Genomic DNA, 17,053 nt, shown 5'->3' on the forward strand with positions numbered 1-17,053 from the left:
GAATTTCCATATGTATAGGATCATGTCACTTTCAAATAGAGAAAATTTTACTTCTTCCTTTCTAATTTGGATGCCTTTTCTTATTCTTGCCTAATTACTCTGGCTAGAAGTCCCAGTTCTATTCTTGCCTAATTATTCTGGCCAGGACTTCTTGTTTTGTTCCTCATCTTAGGGATACACCATTCAATCTTTCATCATTGAGTGTGATGTTACCTGTGGGTTTTACATATATGACTTTACTATGATGAGGAAGTTTCCTTTTTCCCTAGTAAGGGTTTTTATCAAGAAGCAGTATTGGATTTTGTCAAATGCCTTTTCTGTATTAATCAAGATGAACATGTGGGGTTTTTTTTTTTCACCTTGTTCTGTTAATGTGGTATATTAAATTAATTTTCTTATGTTGAACTATCCTTGCTTACCTGGGATAAATCCCACCTAATAATGGTGTGTAATTCTTTTAGTGTGCTGTTGGATTCAGTTTGCTCGTATCTTATTGACCCTTTTCCCATCTATATTTGAAGGGATATTGGTCTGTAAAATTTTTTTTCTTGTGGTATCTTTATCTGGCTTTGGTATTAGGGTGAGATTGGCCTCATAGAATGAGTTAGAAAGTGTTCCCTATTTGTTGGAAAATTTTGAGCAGGATTGGTGTTAATTCTTTAAAAAATGTTTGGTGAAACTCACCAGTGAAGTCCTGGGCTTTTCTTTGTTGGGATGCAAGCTCTTATTATTGGTCTGCTGAGATCTTCTGTTTCTTCTGGAGTCAGGGTTGGCAGTTCGTGTGTTTTGGAATTTGCCCATTTCATCTAGGTTATATCATTTTTGTTGTTGTTGTATACTTGTTCCTAGTATCCTTTTTATTTTGTAGGGTCAGTCATATGCCCCACTTTCATTTCTGTTTTAGTTATTTATATTGTCTCTTTTTCTTTGCCAGTTGAGCTAAAAGTTTGTTGATTTTAATGATCTTTTCAAAGAATCAACTTTTGGTTTCATCAATTCTCTATTTCATATATCTCTGCTCTAATCCTATTTATCTTTCCTTCTGCTTGCTTTGGCTTTTTAAATGTATTTATTTAGAGGTATAGATTACCCTTTCAGTACTGCTTTTGCTGCATTTCATAAGTTTTGGTAGATTGTATTCTTTCTTTCACCTCAAGATATTTCCTAATTTCCCTTCTGATTTCTTTGACCCTTAAGTTGTTTAAGAGTACATCATTTAATTTCCACATATTTGTGAATTTTCCATTTCATCCTCCTGTATTTATTTCTGCCTGCATTCCGTTGTGGTCAGAGGAGAGACAATGTATGATTTCAATATTTTTTAATTAGTTGAGAATTATTTTGTGATCTACTATATGATCTATCCTGGAGAATGAACCATGCACACTAGAGAAGAATGGGTATTCTGCTGTTGGGTGAAGTATTCTCTTAATGTCAGTTGGAGCTAGTTGGTTAGAGTACCATTCAAGTCTTCTATTTCCTTATTAATAAGGAAATAGATGTTCTATTTAACAGGGAGGTTAAGAAGATCAACCACCACACCAGGGAGCCAAGAATGCATACAACTGCAAGCAGGAGAATTACAGCCATTATCCATGTGGAATCTAAGCTCCCTCTTGATGTAGAGGGGGACTGGACATAACCATCCCAGGGTCCACAGGATGAAGGAATAGCATATGGATTAGAGTGGACTTACTGGTGTTCTGCTGGGGAACTATTGTGATTAGTAAGGGAAGAAATTGTAAAATTGATGTGGAGAAAGTGGCCACGGTAGCTGCTGATGGTAGGGAAAGGGAAGAAGAGATATGATGTGGGCTCATTTTCAGGATTTGGAGTTGTCCTGGGTGGTGCTGCAGGGATGGATGCTGGAAATTGTGTGTCCTGCCACTGGGTGGACTGGGGGAGAGTGTAGACTACAATGTAGACCACTGTCCAGGTGGTGCAGCAGTGCTCCAAAATGTATTCACCAGGTGCAGTGAATATGCCACGATGATGAAAGAGGTTGTTGATGTGGGAGGAGTGGGGGGAGGGGTATATGGTGACCTCATATTTTTTGAATGTAACATTTGAAAGAAAAATAAATTAGTATGTATTCTAAAAATAAATAAATAAATGAAGTGATATAATGAAGTCTCCTACCATTAATGTATAACCATCTATTTTTCAAATCTATCAATATTCATATATTTTGAGGCTTTGCTGTTAGGTATATATATAATTGTTATGTCTTGACCTCTTTATCTGTATCCTCTTTGTCCCTCATAATGGTTTTTCACTTAGTCTATTTTATTAGTATAGCTCTCTTTTGGTTACTACTTGCATGGAATATTTTCCCCATCCTTTCTACTTTTGACCTGCTTATGACTTGGAATTTAAGCTGAATCACTTGTAAACTGCAAATAGTTGGGTCATGCTTTTTTAAACCGTTCTGCTAATCTCTTCCTTTTGACTGAGTAGTTTAATTTATTTACATTCAAAGTAACTACTGATAATGCAGGACTTTCTTTTGCTACTTTCTTTATGTTTGTAAGTCTCATCTTTTTCTGACCTTCAATTCTTCCATTAATGCCTGCTTATATATTTATTTGGCTTTTAAGGTAGCATTTTAAGGCCCTTCTCATTTCTTTCTGGATGTATTTTTTTTTTTTTTGTACTTTCTTTGCGGTTACTATAGGTTTAAACTATTTTTTTCTTTATGCAGCGCCAGAAATAGAACCCAGGACCTCCCATGTGGGAGGCAGGTGCTCAACTGCTTGAACCACATCTTTTCCCAGGTTTAAATTTTAACATCCTAAATCTATAACAATCATATTTGCTTTGATACCAACTTATTTTCATTAAGGTACACATACACTGTTTCTATACCCATCTGTCCCCCCACCTTTATTTTGTACCTGTTACAATTTATATCTTTGTACGTTGTATGTCCAAAACCATCAATTTATCACACTTTTTATGTGTTTTTATTTTAGCACCTGTTTGAAGCAAGAAGTGGAAATTTTCTGCCATTATTTCCTTGGAATATTCCTTCTGCCCCTGTCTTTCTTCTTCATCTTGAACTCCATAATACCTATATTTTTATGCTTACTAGTGTCTCACACTTCTCTTAGGCTGTTCAATTTTTTCATATTTTTTTCTTTATGCTCCTCAGCCTGAATCATTTCATTCGTCTTATCTTCAGGTTCACTGATTCTTTCTTCTGCTAGCTCCAACCTGCTGTTGATATGATCCTGGGAATTTTTCAATTTGGATATTGTGGTCTTCAACTCTAGTTGTTCTATTTGTTTCCTTTTAAAAATAACTTTATTGAGATTCTCATATTGTTATTTCATCATTTTCCTTATATTCTTTAGTTCTTTCTCTGTGTTTTCCTTTATTTCCTTGATCAAATTGAAGATCATTTTTTAAGTCTTTGTCTGATATATTAAAATCTTGTCTTCTTCTTTAGTTATTTCTGATTTTTAAAACTGGTTCTTTCGTATGAGCTGTCCTTTCCTTTTTCCTTGTTTGTCTTGTAATCTTGCTGTACACTGTACATTTTAATATTGTAATGTATAAATTCTGGGATTTAGTCCCTGAACTATATGTTCTTTAAGTTTGTATCCAGCTGGTGATATGACAGAGATTTCCTTGAATGCCAGGAGCTAACTCCTTCAGAGTTTAGTCCTACCAAGAAGATCTGCCCAAGACAAAAGTGAAGTGTGAAGTCCTTTCCATCTTTTTTGAATGTTATTCTGAGCTTCTCTCCCTTGTATCCTTAGGTGTTACCCATTTACCCGAATCTACTTGTCCTCTCTCCTCATTTTGAAGGAGGCTCTCTCCCACCCAATGTAGTGTTCTAATGTATGTCTTAAAGCTGGTAACCCTTTGCTCTGGGTTTCTATGTCTTGTTTCTTACCCTGCTTTAGCTGTCCAAATGCTCCTTCAGCCCACAGGGCAAGTTCTTGGAGGGCAAGCTAGATAAAGGTCTCCTGGTTCAGTCTTTCACCTGACTCATTGTTATCTACATCCAGGCACCCTCGTATGCATGCAGCTGTTACTCTGCTCTTTCCAGAACAAGGCCAGGGACCCACAAAGGGAGTGCAGGATGACTCCACGCTGCACTGGGGAGGGGTAATGGAAATTCAGAAAGGGCACCATGAGCTTCTCCCACTGTTTTTTTTTTAATTGTCTTTTTTTTTTTTTTAAGATACATAGCTCACACAAAATGTTACCTTAAAAGATATATCTTCTACTGTTTTTAAAGCAGAATTTTCTTGATTCAGTACTTTTCCAATTAGTGCAAACTACTTTTTAACTCTTTTCTGGCATCTTTAGGAAGATAGCTCTGCCATATTATGCTGGTTGTTCAAAGATTCTGTGGGGAAATGGCATCCTGAAGCATCTCACACTGCCATCTTAATGGACTGGAAATTGTTTTTTGTTCTAACCCTCCCCTGCCACCTTTTTTTGGTGATGCAATTTAATAGAGCCACAGTGAAATACTATACCCTCAAGTTGTTTCATCTGAAATGGTTTTCTCTAATATTCAGAACTCCAAAGTACCCACCCACTGAGCGATCTCTCTTCCTTGGAGTACTCAGAAGTTGAAGAAGATTCATCTAAGGTATTATGTGATGGTTATTTATTCATTTTATTTTTCTGGAACTAATATATTTGCATAATATACTAGCTTATTCCTTTTTAAAGGATAATGTAACATCAGTTATTTCTTTATTTGTTATCTGTTTTTAAGATAGTGAACCAAGAGATGAAAAGCACTAGCTTCAAGCATAAGCTGCAAAACTTGGAAGAGGGAGGTAAGAAAATGATGAACTGTTTTTGCAGAATAAAGGTAAATTAATCTGATTTTTACATGCTGGGCTTTTCAAATTGCAGCAAATAAAATATTGTTCTGGCCATGGTGAGAGCAGTTTAATCTACCTGTCTGCCTCAAATATGCATGAAGGTTAAGTGGGAGAAAAAGAGGCTTCACTTGAGAGTCAGAATCTCTTGTGCTCAGCAGCTTTATATCCTGGGACACAAATCTCATCAAGTAACTTCTTTCTTCTCTGGGTCAGAGTAAGGCATGGTAGAAGTACATTTCTAAGGATCTAGTCCAGGAGCTAGTTCCATTGCAGAGCATGTAGGTCCCTCGCAATTTATAGGTGATGTTGTAAAATTTTGGGTGGCCATGTTATTAAAAATTCCTAATTCATTTTCTTATGGTAATAGTGGCATGGACGTTTTCAGGCTAATTCACAATGTTATGAATTTGTTTAGAACCTAACCACTCTTTATGATGATGTCTTTCAGTAAGTTTTTCTTTATATTTTAAATTAAATTTCAAGAGGATTCAAAATAGTTATAAATTACGAGCAGGATATTTAACATATCAGCACAAAAAACCTCTGCAAATCAGTATCCAGCTTAAGAAATGGAACATGATTATTACTTTCAAAATCTTTGTATCTTTCACCCCAAACCCATCCCTGCCACTTCCCCTTCCTAGGTAACCACGGTTGTAAGTTTTGTGTTTGTCCTTGCTTTTATTTTTTCCACTTTTGCATTGTGAAAAATATCATACATTCAGAAGATATACAACATACATATAGTTTTAAGATTAATTACAAATGAACACCTGTATAACCATAATTCAGATTATGAATTAGAAAAATGCCATAAGCTTAGAATCCTTTTCTACCAGTTTATTCTCTGTTAATTCCCTTCAGCTTTCATGGAGGTAAATACTATCCCAAATTTTGTGAAATTCCTTCCATTGCCTTTCTTTGTAATTTACTTTCTTGTATGTATCCCTAAGTACTATATAGTTTATTTTTTTCTTAGTTGAGATTTATACAAATGGCATCATACTATGTGTATCTTGTATGGCTTGCTGCTTTTGCTCACAGTCATTCATAAAATTGATTCATACTGATGCATGTAGATGAATTATATTTATTTTCATCACAGTGCATTATTCTATGAGTATACCATAACTTATCAATTCTAGTGCTATTGGATATTTGGATTATTTGCAGTTTGGATTGTTATAAATAATTCCATTATGAAGGACTGCACTATTCTCCTGATACATATTTTGCTCTAGATTTATTTTTAGGAATAAAATTGTTAGGTCATAGAGATCATACCTGTATTTTTAAACAGTTTCAGTTGTGCTGTGCTGTTTTCTGAAGTGGTTGTATCAATTTACTTTCCCATCAGTAGTATAGAAGAGTTCCATTGCTCACATCCTCACCAACACATAATATTTTTAAATTGTACCTGTGTTTGTGTATGTGAGATTTCACTGACATGATTTAATTGGAATATCCATGATTAAGGTTAAGCATATTTTTATGTGTTTATCATCCGTTTGAATTTCCCCTTTTGTGTAGTGTCTAAAATGTCTTGCCCACTAGTTTGTAGGATTGCCCTAGAAGTTCTTTATATCTGGACACCAGTCCTTTGGTTATTTATGTTATAAATATCTTCTACTCTGTGACTTGCACTCCTCTCTCTGTGTGATGCCCTTATGGTCACTTTTGGGATAAACAAAAATTATTAATTACAGTGAAGTCCAATTTATCCACTGTTTCCTTATTGCTTAAAAAAGCAATTAGTGCTTTTTTAGTCTTGAGAAATCCTTCTAAGCATAAAGTTAAAGATATCCTATATTAGCCCTTATATTATATTTAATGCTCTACATTTCTCTGTAAATACTGCTTTAGGTGAATCTCACACATTGTAATGTATAGTATTTGTTGTTGTTAACTTTCAAATATTTTCTAGTTTTCATTTTATTTAGGTGCTACTACTGCCACAAGTGGATATCGAAATTATTATTACTGTCTTTAGTTTGACATCATTCCTGCTATCATGTCTTTGTACTGTCTTCCAGGAGAAACAGTGAATTAGAGCACCTACTCCTATGCTCATTTGTGTCTTTTTATAATTCCTGGGGCATAGATTTTAGATAAGTAACTAAAATCATGAAATCTTTTAAAAATCTTTACAAATGGTTATCCTTTTCTTTTATGAGATTTTCTTTGACCAAAATACATATAATAAAATAGTGAATTTTTCATGTCATTGCAGCAGCTAATGGGTTTTTTGAATTTTTGAGCCCCATGGATGAGGGCAGCTCTGTTCTCCCCGAAAAGGGAGGATGCCTCGTTAATTTTCTTTGGAGAAGGCCACGGCCTTTCCAACATTTCAGGTGTTCTGCTGATTTCTAATAGTCACCTCAATCTGAGGTCAAGGTTTGTTTTAATGTTTACCATGTAGCTTTTGGTATGTCATGCTCCCTGAACTGTGAGCAAACAGGATCATTTTATTTAGGTTTTTGTGTATTTGGCCTCATCTGGCTGCTTGGAGAGGCCTCCAAAACTGGGTAAAAGCCACTGAGGTAGGTCCTTTGTTCCACTCCATTCTGAAAATGCCTAATTCAGTGCTCAGCTTATAGGAAGCTTTTAGTAAATACTTGTCAAGGGAATGGAATAAGAAAGTTAGAAGAGCCAAGCATTTAATTAGGAACTTCCTCCATAATTCCTTATTTAAATAAGCATTTACATAGTCAGAAATTATGATCAATTGATCTGCGAATTTTAAAACGTGTTAATTCATATGAAAGAGATTTCAGTAGTCCCTATTTGAGCTGTGAGGTTCATCTTCACTTTTCATATCCTCAATACTTAATTTATGCTGGCAAAATAAGGGACTTGGCATTGGGAAAGTACCACCGATGCCACCTGGAGGATCACCCGTTAGAGAGGACGCTATTCTTGTCCACTTAAGGACGTTGGCCGTTATCATTCTAAGCCACAGGGTGTCACTTCAGAGCAAGACTAAAAGAGCTTTCTTGTAGGGGGCCTTGGCTATTAACCATAAAAGGGGGTTGGTTCTGGTAACATTAACAATCAGATAGAAGCAGGAATAAGTAAATGTAACCTGGACACTGAACTGTGTCCACCAGCACTTGTCCCCAGAGCCCACCCAAAACAAGCTCACATGCCAAAGCCTTCCCTTTCTGCAGCAGTGAGGAGAGTTGTGTTCAAGGGCAGAAGCCCACCTGCCCCCAGTTAACAAGTGGGGTTAGCAGCAGTTCAAGGTCACTTTAGTTAAGTTGGTGGGGGGGAGGGTGTGTGTGTGTGTGTGTGTCTGTTATGTGTGTGGTCCTTTCTGCAATGTTTGTAGTTTTAATGCTCTTATGAGAATTTGGAAAATGCTACTGAAAAGAGGCACGTGGTTAGCATGGAAGTCATAATGAGCCAACGACATCACTTGGGACTTGCAGGTTTCCCATCACAGCACAGTTTTACTCTAGAGGAGACTGTTCTTTATGGAGAACCACACTTTTGGTTCCGGTAAAATTCAAAGAAGGGTTTCCCATATGCCAAAGCTACTTCCATGTCCCTGAAGCTGTTCATCTGGAAGACCCCTTGTTGAGAGGTTCACAAATTCCAAACACCTTATCCAAAGGGTGCCCAGGTTATTACGCAGTGTTCTGGAAACGCCTCTGTTTGGAGGTGGCTAGTGTTTACACCAGCAGATTCCTGCTTCACCACTAGATGGGGCATGAACATGAGAAATGAAAAATCAAGGTTAAGGACAGCCGATGTGGCTCAAGCATTTGAGAAACTGCTTCCCACATTGGAGGTCCCAGATCAGTTCCTGGTGCCTCCTAAAAGCAAAGACAAACAACAAACAAACGAGGGAAAAACCCAATGCAGGGGAGCCGATGTGGCTCAGTGGTTGAGCACTGGCTCCCACTTGTGATGCCAGGTTCAATCCTCAGCTCTGGTATCTCAAAAAACAAAACAAGCAAAAAAGGTGACGCTTTAGGCTTTTGCTACAAATCCATCACTAAGAGAGTAGGGGAAAGCCCCAGAAGGAGCAGAAATGGCCACAAGGGGGAAAAAATGTTGTGTTTGTTTATCAATTTCTAATTGGGATTAGCCAGAATTCTTTTTAAGTGGTTTCTTTGGGACCTGACTGAGTGTAACAGATACCACGTGAAACTCAAGCCTGGGTGCTGTTTGCTTTGTGAGCTAGAAGAGAAGAACTAGGCTGTAGCCGGATTCTTTCCTTGATTTTCAAAACAATTTCAGCTTGAAACTGCAACCGTCTAGAAAATATCCATCAAAACTTTTTAAACAAATGAACACACCCTAAATCTAAGTGCAATGAGAAGAAAGAGGCAATGGTTCCTGTAAGGTACCTCTCATTTCTCATGCTTTTCATTTTTTAATTACAGAACTTTTCAGCTTATTTCAATCCTATTATGGCAAACCAACTAGCATGCCCCAAGTCGTTCATCATTCACATATAATTTATTTATATATCTGGTATTTCTAGCTTGGTCCTTTCTATTTTTGGGTCATAATTTCTCTCTCAACTGGTATGTAATATGTATATTGCTTTTCTATTTCCTTTTTTAAAGAACGTAAAATATAATCTAAGTTGACATTTAAGCCTAGGTTACTCATTTGTTAAAGACATATATTATCTCACAGAGCATGTGCTACTATAACACTGATAATTCTTGGTTTTGCATTCTTTTAACATATATTTTTCCCTTTTACTGAAGTTTATGATGGTTATTTCTTACTGGTGCTATTTCTAAAAATTAATAAATGACCAATTTCCTCCTAAATGGTAGTTTTAGCAAATCTTAAAATTCTAAATTCATTAATTTATATATATATGTATGTGTTATATATGGGTCTCTAAAGGTTATGGTGTTCTCCATTTCTTCCTTCACCGCTGGTATAAGACAATAAATTCTTATCTGTTTTACTTTGGGGCTATCAGATCAGTGTCTTATTTGGATGAGTTTGGGGATTCTGCAGCATTTATTCATTCAACAAATATTTATTGAGCATCTACTAAGAACCAAGCACTTCTCTGGGCTCCAGGAATACTGTAATGAACAAAACTGACAAAATGCCTGCCCTCTACCACAGAACCATCCAGCACAGCTACTCAGAGTTCCACGCACATTTAGGCATGTGTCCCCAAGGCGACATAGACCCAAGGTGGGGTCCAGGTGGTTGGCATGTACACAAATATCAAGCAGTTCCCCAGAAACCAGAGTGAGCCGCAGAACTAGGGGCAAGCTGTGCACCCTCAGCCCAGACTTTCTGAATTTGCATAAGTAGAATCTGCCAGTTCATAAAGTCGGAAACTAGCATGCAGTTCGCCAGGGGCCAGGGTAGGGGTATGGAATGGAGAATTAATATTTAATTGGTACAGGGTTTCTGTTTGGGATAATTGCAATGTTTTGGCCATGGGTGATGGTGATGGAGGCACAACTTTTTTAATGTAGTTAATGCCACTGAATTGTAAATTTGAACAGTGTTATATAAGCCTAAAACTTTCCTTTGTAAGTTACCACACACACACACAACCCATAGAACTGTATGACATAGTGTGAACCCTAACATAAACGCTGGGCCAAAGTTAGCAGCCTAATTACCATAATGTTATTTCATCAGTTGTAACAAAGCTACCACACGAGGTAAGATCTTAGTAATAGAGAGAACCATGTGTGTGAAAGGGGAGTATATGGGGACTCTGTCCATGCTGCATGGTGTTTTTGTAAACCTAAAATTGCTCTAACTGAAAAAAATGTAAAAGAATGCCTGCCCTCATTAGAGAGTATGTTCTAGTAGTGGGATGGAGATAGATTATATACAAGAAAAGTAAAATATGTAGTAGATTATTTTGTGATAAAATCTAAGGAAAAATATTAATCTGGGGAGAGGGTTTAAAAAGTTCGAGGGCTAAATGAAATTTCAGGTTGGATGGCCCGAGAAAATCCTAGTGCAAATATGGCGAAGGAAGTATTCTCAACAGCAGGAGCAGCATGTCCAAACGTCCTGGGGTATCGGAGGAAGAACAAGGAGACCAGGGCAGTTGGGGGGGGTGGGTTGTCTCTTTGCTTCTGCCCTATCTGCCCATCGCGTTGCACAGCTCCTTGCAGAGAGTGACATTCAATTGATGGAGTGAATCAATGGAATTGGATTCCAGAACTTTCAGAGTTAAAAGTTGTGACAGGTTGGATCTATGAAGGGGGGGGGGGGAGCTAGATGACTTCCTAGCAAAGTATGGGTATGGTGGGGAAGAAAATGGTTTGACGAGGAGAAATAAAATAGAGCAGGTTTTGCGAAGGAGATGTCGGCAGTTGGGAAACAAACTTGCTGCTTAAGGGCCCTGGAGGCAGGAGAGAGATTTGAGAGGTGACAGTTGACATTCTGGGACCGGATGGCTCACCCAGGGAAATGGCCTCCGGTGGCATCCCCGCACGGGGAAGGGGAGAGTAGGATGGACTCATTCCAGAAGCAGAACCTGCGAAAGATGATGCCCTTGATAAGATTGGGAGGGCCTGGCTGGGGAGAGGGCACGTTTGGGGTGAAAGTGAGCATCAGCAGAGAAATATTTAGAAATATGCAAGATGGAAACGGGGCTCTGTATGTAAACCTCATCAGCTGAAGCTAAGTCACCTTAGCTGGTGTGGAGCCACGGTGACCTCATATATGCTGCAGCACAGGATTGCGGGCAGGGATGACGCTCCAGGGCCATGGCATGAGGATTGGGGACCACCAGCAGGTGGCACACTCCTTGGTATGATTTGATGAGATGCAAAGGGCCCATGGGTGTGGAAACAATGTTGCCGGGCCATTTAGCCCCGGGCCCTGGGAAGGGTTTGATGCCCATGGTTACTCTTCTTCATCTGAGTCAGTGGGTACCTTGCCGAGCAGAGTGTTCCCAAACCCTGCTGAGCTCATCAAAGGCGTGCTGGTTCCCGCGTGCCCCCTCTCATCAGTCAACTTAGTGCATTAATATTTTGGCCAAGTGCCGGCTGATAAACGATGGGTCTCAGCCAGTGAAGGAGTGTCCCGTGCTGTTCATCAAGGTTACCTATTAACCCTGAAAAGAGGACGAGGCCAGTTTGGGCTGAGAGCGGGGCAATGTTTGGTGTGCTCATGCGCTGTGCTTGCCTTTGACGTAGCAGGTGAGAGTTTTCCTAAATCGAAGCAGTCAAAATCGGAGGAGGAGGAGGCTCCTGGATTCCTTTCCTCGGTGCCAGAAGGAAGAGACTTGGCAGGTAACCCTGTGCTTCCACCCAGCACTGCCACTGGGAGTTTAACAAAGGCGTGAGCCCTGGCTGCTCCCACACGAGTGACAGGAGAGTCACGGGACAGCCCCGGGTCCCTAAAACCCACACACTCCATTCTTTCAGGGACAAGAACATTGTGGCAAGGTCAGAGATGAGAGCAAGTACCATCTCCTCCTAGCAGTTTGATTTCTGCCTCTTAACTCTTCTTTATTGCCGTCTTCAGAGCCGGAGGGTTTTTGAAGTTGCAGATCTCTGGTTTAACTGATTGTTATTAACTGCATTTCTGTGTTGGAAATATACCGTCTTTACCCGTGAAGGAGAACGTCCTGAAATATTCACATACATGGGGCTAGCCTTCTGAATGAATGGCACCACTGAATTTTAAAACAAAGAGCCCCCAAAGGGCAATTTTGGAAGCCAGGGGGATTCTGCTGGGCAGTGGCTGTTAACAGCCTGGGTTCAAATCCAAGAGTGCAGGCGTGATCTTGTGCAAGTTATGGAAACCTCTATTAAATGAGCACTAGCAGTGCCGACTCTGTGTGATTGTTGTAAGGATTCAGTGAGGGAACACGTAAATCTCTTAATCCAGTGCCTGGCACCCACGGGCTGTTACCCTTGGTGAAACGCCAGCATGGCCACCATGAGATACGCCTTACCTGTTACGTCCTCCTGAAAACCTCTTCCAGCCCCAGCCCGCTCCTTAGACACAGTGCCAGCCTCTGTGGTTCAAAATGCTGCGGAGGCCAGAGAAGGGTTGGGTGAGACCAGCACTTGCCAGAAAGCACGGCTTGGCAAGGAGTGTCATGGATCGCCCCATCCCTGCACACACGCCCCACCCCATCCCCTACACGCCCCACCCCATCCCCTATACGCCCCCACCCCATCCCTGCACGCCCCCACCCATCCCCTACACGCCCCACCCCATCCCCTCCACGCCCCACCCCATCCCCTCCACGCCCCCACCCCATCCCCTCCACGCCCCACCCCATCCCTGCACGCCCCCACCCATCCCCTACACGCCCCACCCCATCCCCTCCACGCCCCCACCCATCCCCTCCATGCCCCCACCCCATCCCCTACACGCCCCACCCCATCCCCTCCACGCCCCCACCCATCCCCTCCACGCCCCACCCCATCCCTGCACGCCCCCACCCATCCCCTACACGCCCCACCCCATCCCCTCCACGCCCCACCCCATCCCCTCCATGCCCCCACCCCATCCCCTCCACGCCCCCACCCCATCCCCTCCACGCCCCCACCCCATCCCCTCCACGCCCCACCCCATCCCTGCACGCCCCCACCCATCCCCTACACGCCCCACCCCATCCCCTCCACGCCCCACCCCATCCCCTCCACGCCCCACCCCATCCCTGCACGCCCCCACCCATCCCTCCACGCCCCACCCCATCCCCTCCATGCCCCCACCCCATCCCCTACACGCCCCCACCCCATCCCCTCCACGCCCTCACCCCATCCCCTCCACGCCCCCACCCCATCCCCTCCACGCCCCACCCCATCCCTGCACGCCCCCACCCATCCCCTACACGCCCCACCCCATCCCCTCCACGCCCCACCCCATCCCCTCCATGCCCCCACCCCATCCCCTACACGCCCCCACCCCATCCCCTCCACGCCCCCACCCCATCCCCTCCATGCCCCCACCCCATCCCCTACACGCCCCCACCCCATCCCTGCACGCCCCCACCCATCCCCTACACGCCCCCACCCCATCCCCTCCACGCCCCACCCCATCCCCTCCACGCCCCACCCCATCCCCTCCACGCCCCCACCCCATCCCCTCCACGCCCCACCCCATCCCTGCACGCCCCCACCCATCCCCTACACGCCCCACCCCATCCCCTCCACGCCCCACCCCATCCCCTCCACGCCCCCACCCCATCCCCTCCACGCCCCACCCCATCCCCTCCACGCCCCCACCCCATCCCCTCCACGCCCCACCCCATCCCTGCACGCCCCACCCCATCCCCTCCATGCCCCCACCCCATCCCTACACGCCCCCACCCCATCCCCTCCACGCCCCCACCCCATCCCTGCACGCCCCCACCCATCCCCTCCACGCCCCACCCCATCCCCTCCACGCCCCACCCCATCCCCTCCATGCCCCCACCCCATCCCCTACACGCCCCCACCCCATCCCCTACACGCCCCACCCCATCCCCTACACGCCCCCACCCATCCCCTCCACGCCCCACCCCATCCCCTCCACGCCCCACCCCATCCCCTCCATGCCCCCACCCCATCCCTGCACGCCCCCACCCATCCCCTACACGCCCCACCCCATCCCTGCACGCCCCCACCCATCCCCTACACGCCCCACCCCATCCCCTATACGCCCCCACCCCATCCCTGCACACGCCCCCCACCCCATCCCCTCCACGCCCCACCCCATCCCCTCCACGCCCCCACCCCATCCCTGCACGCCCCCACCCATCCCCTACACGCCCCACCCCATCCCTGCACGCCCCCACCCATCCCCTACACGCCCCACCCCATCCCCTATACGCCCCCACCCCATCCCTGCACACGCCCCCCACCCCATCCCCTCCACGCCCCACCCCATCCCCTCCACGCCCCCACCCCATCCCCTCCACGCCCCCCACCTCATCCCTGCACACACCCGTCCCCTCCATGCCCCCACCCCATCCCTGCACGCCCCCACCCCATCCCCTCCACGCCCCACCCCACCCCCTAGCGCCCCACCCCATCCCTGCACACGCCCCCCACCCCATCCCCTCCACGCCCCACCCCATCCCCTCCACGCCCCCACCCCATCCCCTCCACGCCCCCCACCTCATCCCTGCACACACCCGTCCCCTCCATGCCCCCCACCTCATCCCTGCACACACCCGTCCCCTCCATGCCCCTCACCTCATCCCTGCATACACCCATCCCCTCCACGCCCCACCCCACCCCCTAGCGCCCCACCCCATCCCTGCACACGCCCCCCACCCCATCCCTGCACACACCCGTCCCCTCCATGCCCCCACCCCATCCCTGCACACACCCGTCCCCTCCACGCCCCCCACCTCATCCCTGCACACACCCGTCCCCTCCATGCCCCCCACCTCATCCCTGCACACACCCGTCCCCTCCATGCCCCCACCCCATCCCTGCACACACCCACCCCCTCCACGCCCCCCACCCCATCCCTGCACACACCCATCCCCTCCACGCCCCCCACCTCATCCCTGCACACACCCGTCCCCTCCATGCCCCTCACCTCATCCCTGCATACACCCGTCCCCTCCACGCCCCACCCCACCCCCTAGCGCCCCACCCCATCCCCTACACGCCCCCACCCCATCCCTGCACACGCCCCCCACCTCATCCCTGCACACACCCGTCCCCTCCACGCCCCCCACCCCATCCCTGCACACACCCGTCCCCTCCATGCCCCCACCCCATCCCTGCACACACCCGTCCCCTCCATGCCCCCCACCCCATCCCTGCACACACCCACCCCCCTCCACGCCCCCCACCCCATCCCCTCCACGCCCCCACCCCATCCCTGCACACACCCACCCCCTCCACGCCCCCACCCCATCCCTGCACACACCCACCCCCTCCACGCCCCCACCCCACCCCCTCCACGCCCCCACCCCATCCCTGCACACACCCACCCCCTCCATGCCCCCACCCCATCCCCGCGCACGCACACGCACATCACACACACACCCCAGGTCTGGTCTCTGGCCCCAGCTGGCCTCGTGCGGTCGCGGCCACGGCGTGGCAGGTGGGCACCTGGGGTCTGTGCTGGTGCCTCAGGACTGACCTGCCGGCCCCGGGCACCCGGTGGACAGCGCTGCAGGGTCTGAGCCCTCTGCGAGGCTCACTTGCTGCTCTGTTTTTGCGCAGAGGGCTCGTCCCCGCCGTCGCCCGCAGCCGAGCCGGCGGGCTTGAGCGGCTCTGGCCTCGTCTCAGCCTTCGAGGACTTCACCGACGCGCTGAGGGAGAAGTGCCAGGTAGGGGTCCGCCGGGACGGCGCGGCCGGCGCGTGCTGCCCGCCGCTGCCTTCTAGCCCTGGCAGTGCGGGCGCTGCCGCGTCTCGGGGGCCGTGTGCCGGCCTGAGCTGTGGCGCTGACGTCGCGCCTCGGTGGCTTGGTGTTTGGGTGCGTGAGACGGCTCGTCCCTGCGCAGTTGCTTCAGTGGGACCCAGGGCGCCCACGTGGACGTCGGGCTCGCGGTTTGGGTGCGTGGGTGGCGTTCTCAGACAGCCCCCTCCAGGAAGCAACGATTTGGCCACAACAGTTGACGTGGGAGGAGAGCGGGGCCGTGGGGACAGGAGCGGCAGGAATGCAACATGGGGGTCCCCTGTGGGTGGCTGGCTCCAGAGAGGAGGCAAGCTGTGAGACGCCGAGCACCCAGGACGCCCGGCTCCTTGTCAGCAGGATGTGCCCCAGGCCCGTTTTCAGGCCTCTCTGTTTTGGTCCCGTTCTTTATAAATCCCTAGTGAGTTATTAGTGCTTTTTTTTCTTTAAAGATTTTATTTATTTCTCTCCCCCTCCCTCATGCCCCCCACTGTCTGCTCTCTGTGTCCCTTTGCTGCGTCATCTTCTGTGTCTGCTTGTCTTCTCATTAGGCGGCTCTGGGAACCGATCCTGGGACCTGTCGGAGTGGGAGAGAGGCGATCACTCTCTTGCGCCACCTCAGCTCCCTGTTCTGCTACGTCTTCTTACTTTCTCTCCTCTGTGTCTCTTGTTGCGTCATCTTGCTGCACCAGCTCTCCGCATCGGCGGGCGCTCCTGCACGGGGCCGCACTCCTGCATGGGGCCACACTCCCACGTGGGCTGGCACTCCGCGTGGGCCAGCTCGCCCTCACCAGAGGCCCTGGGCATGGAACCCTGGACCTCCCACATGGTAGACGGGAGCCCAACAGCTTGAGCCACATCCGCTTCCCTATTAGAACTTTTGAGAAAAGGGGTCTTGCCAACC

At 46.9% G+C, this 17,053-nt stretch overlaps 1 protein-coding gene across 1 annotated transcript in view; it reads left to right on the plus strand.

The window, feature by feature from the left end:
• Positions 1–17,053, plus strand: part of SYCP2L (synaptonemal complex protein 2 like) — a 141,766-nt gene that overhangs the window by 111,519 nt on the left and 13,194 nt on the right. The window contains exons 25-28 of the mRNA XM_058285113.1: positions 4,533–4,606; positions 4,736–4,799; positions 11,993–12,088; positions 15,977–16,083. Coding sequence (XP_058141096.1) covers positions 4,533–4,606; positions 4,736–4,799; positions 11,993–12,088; positions 15,977–16,083 — 341 coding nt within the window. The remainder of the gene's footprint in view (positions 1–4,532; positions 4,607–4,735; positions 4,800–11,992; positions 12,089–15,976; positions 16,084–17,053) is intronic.

This window comes from Dasypus novemcinctus, chromosome 22, assembly GCF_030445035.2.
Source record: "Dasypus novemcinctus isolate mDasNov1 chromosome 22, mDasNov1.1.hap2, whole genome shotgun sequence".
NCBI classification, from domain to species: Eukaryota; Metazoa; Chordata; class Mammalia; order Cingulata; family Dasypodidae; genus Dasypus; species Dasypus novemcinctus.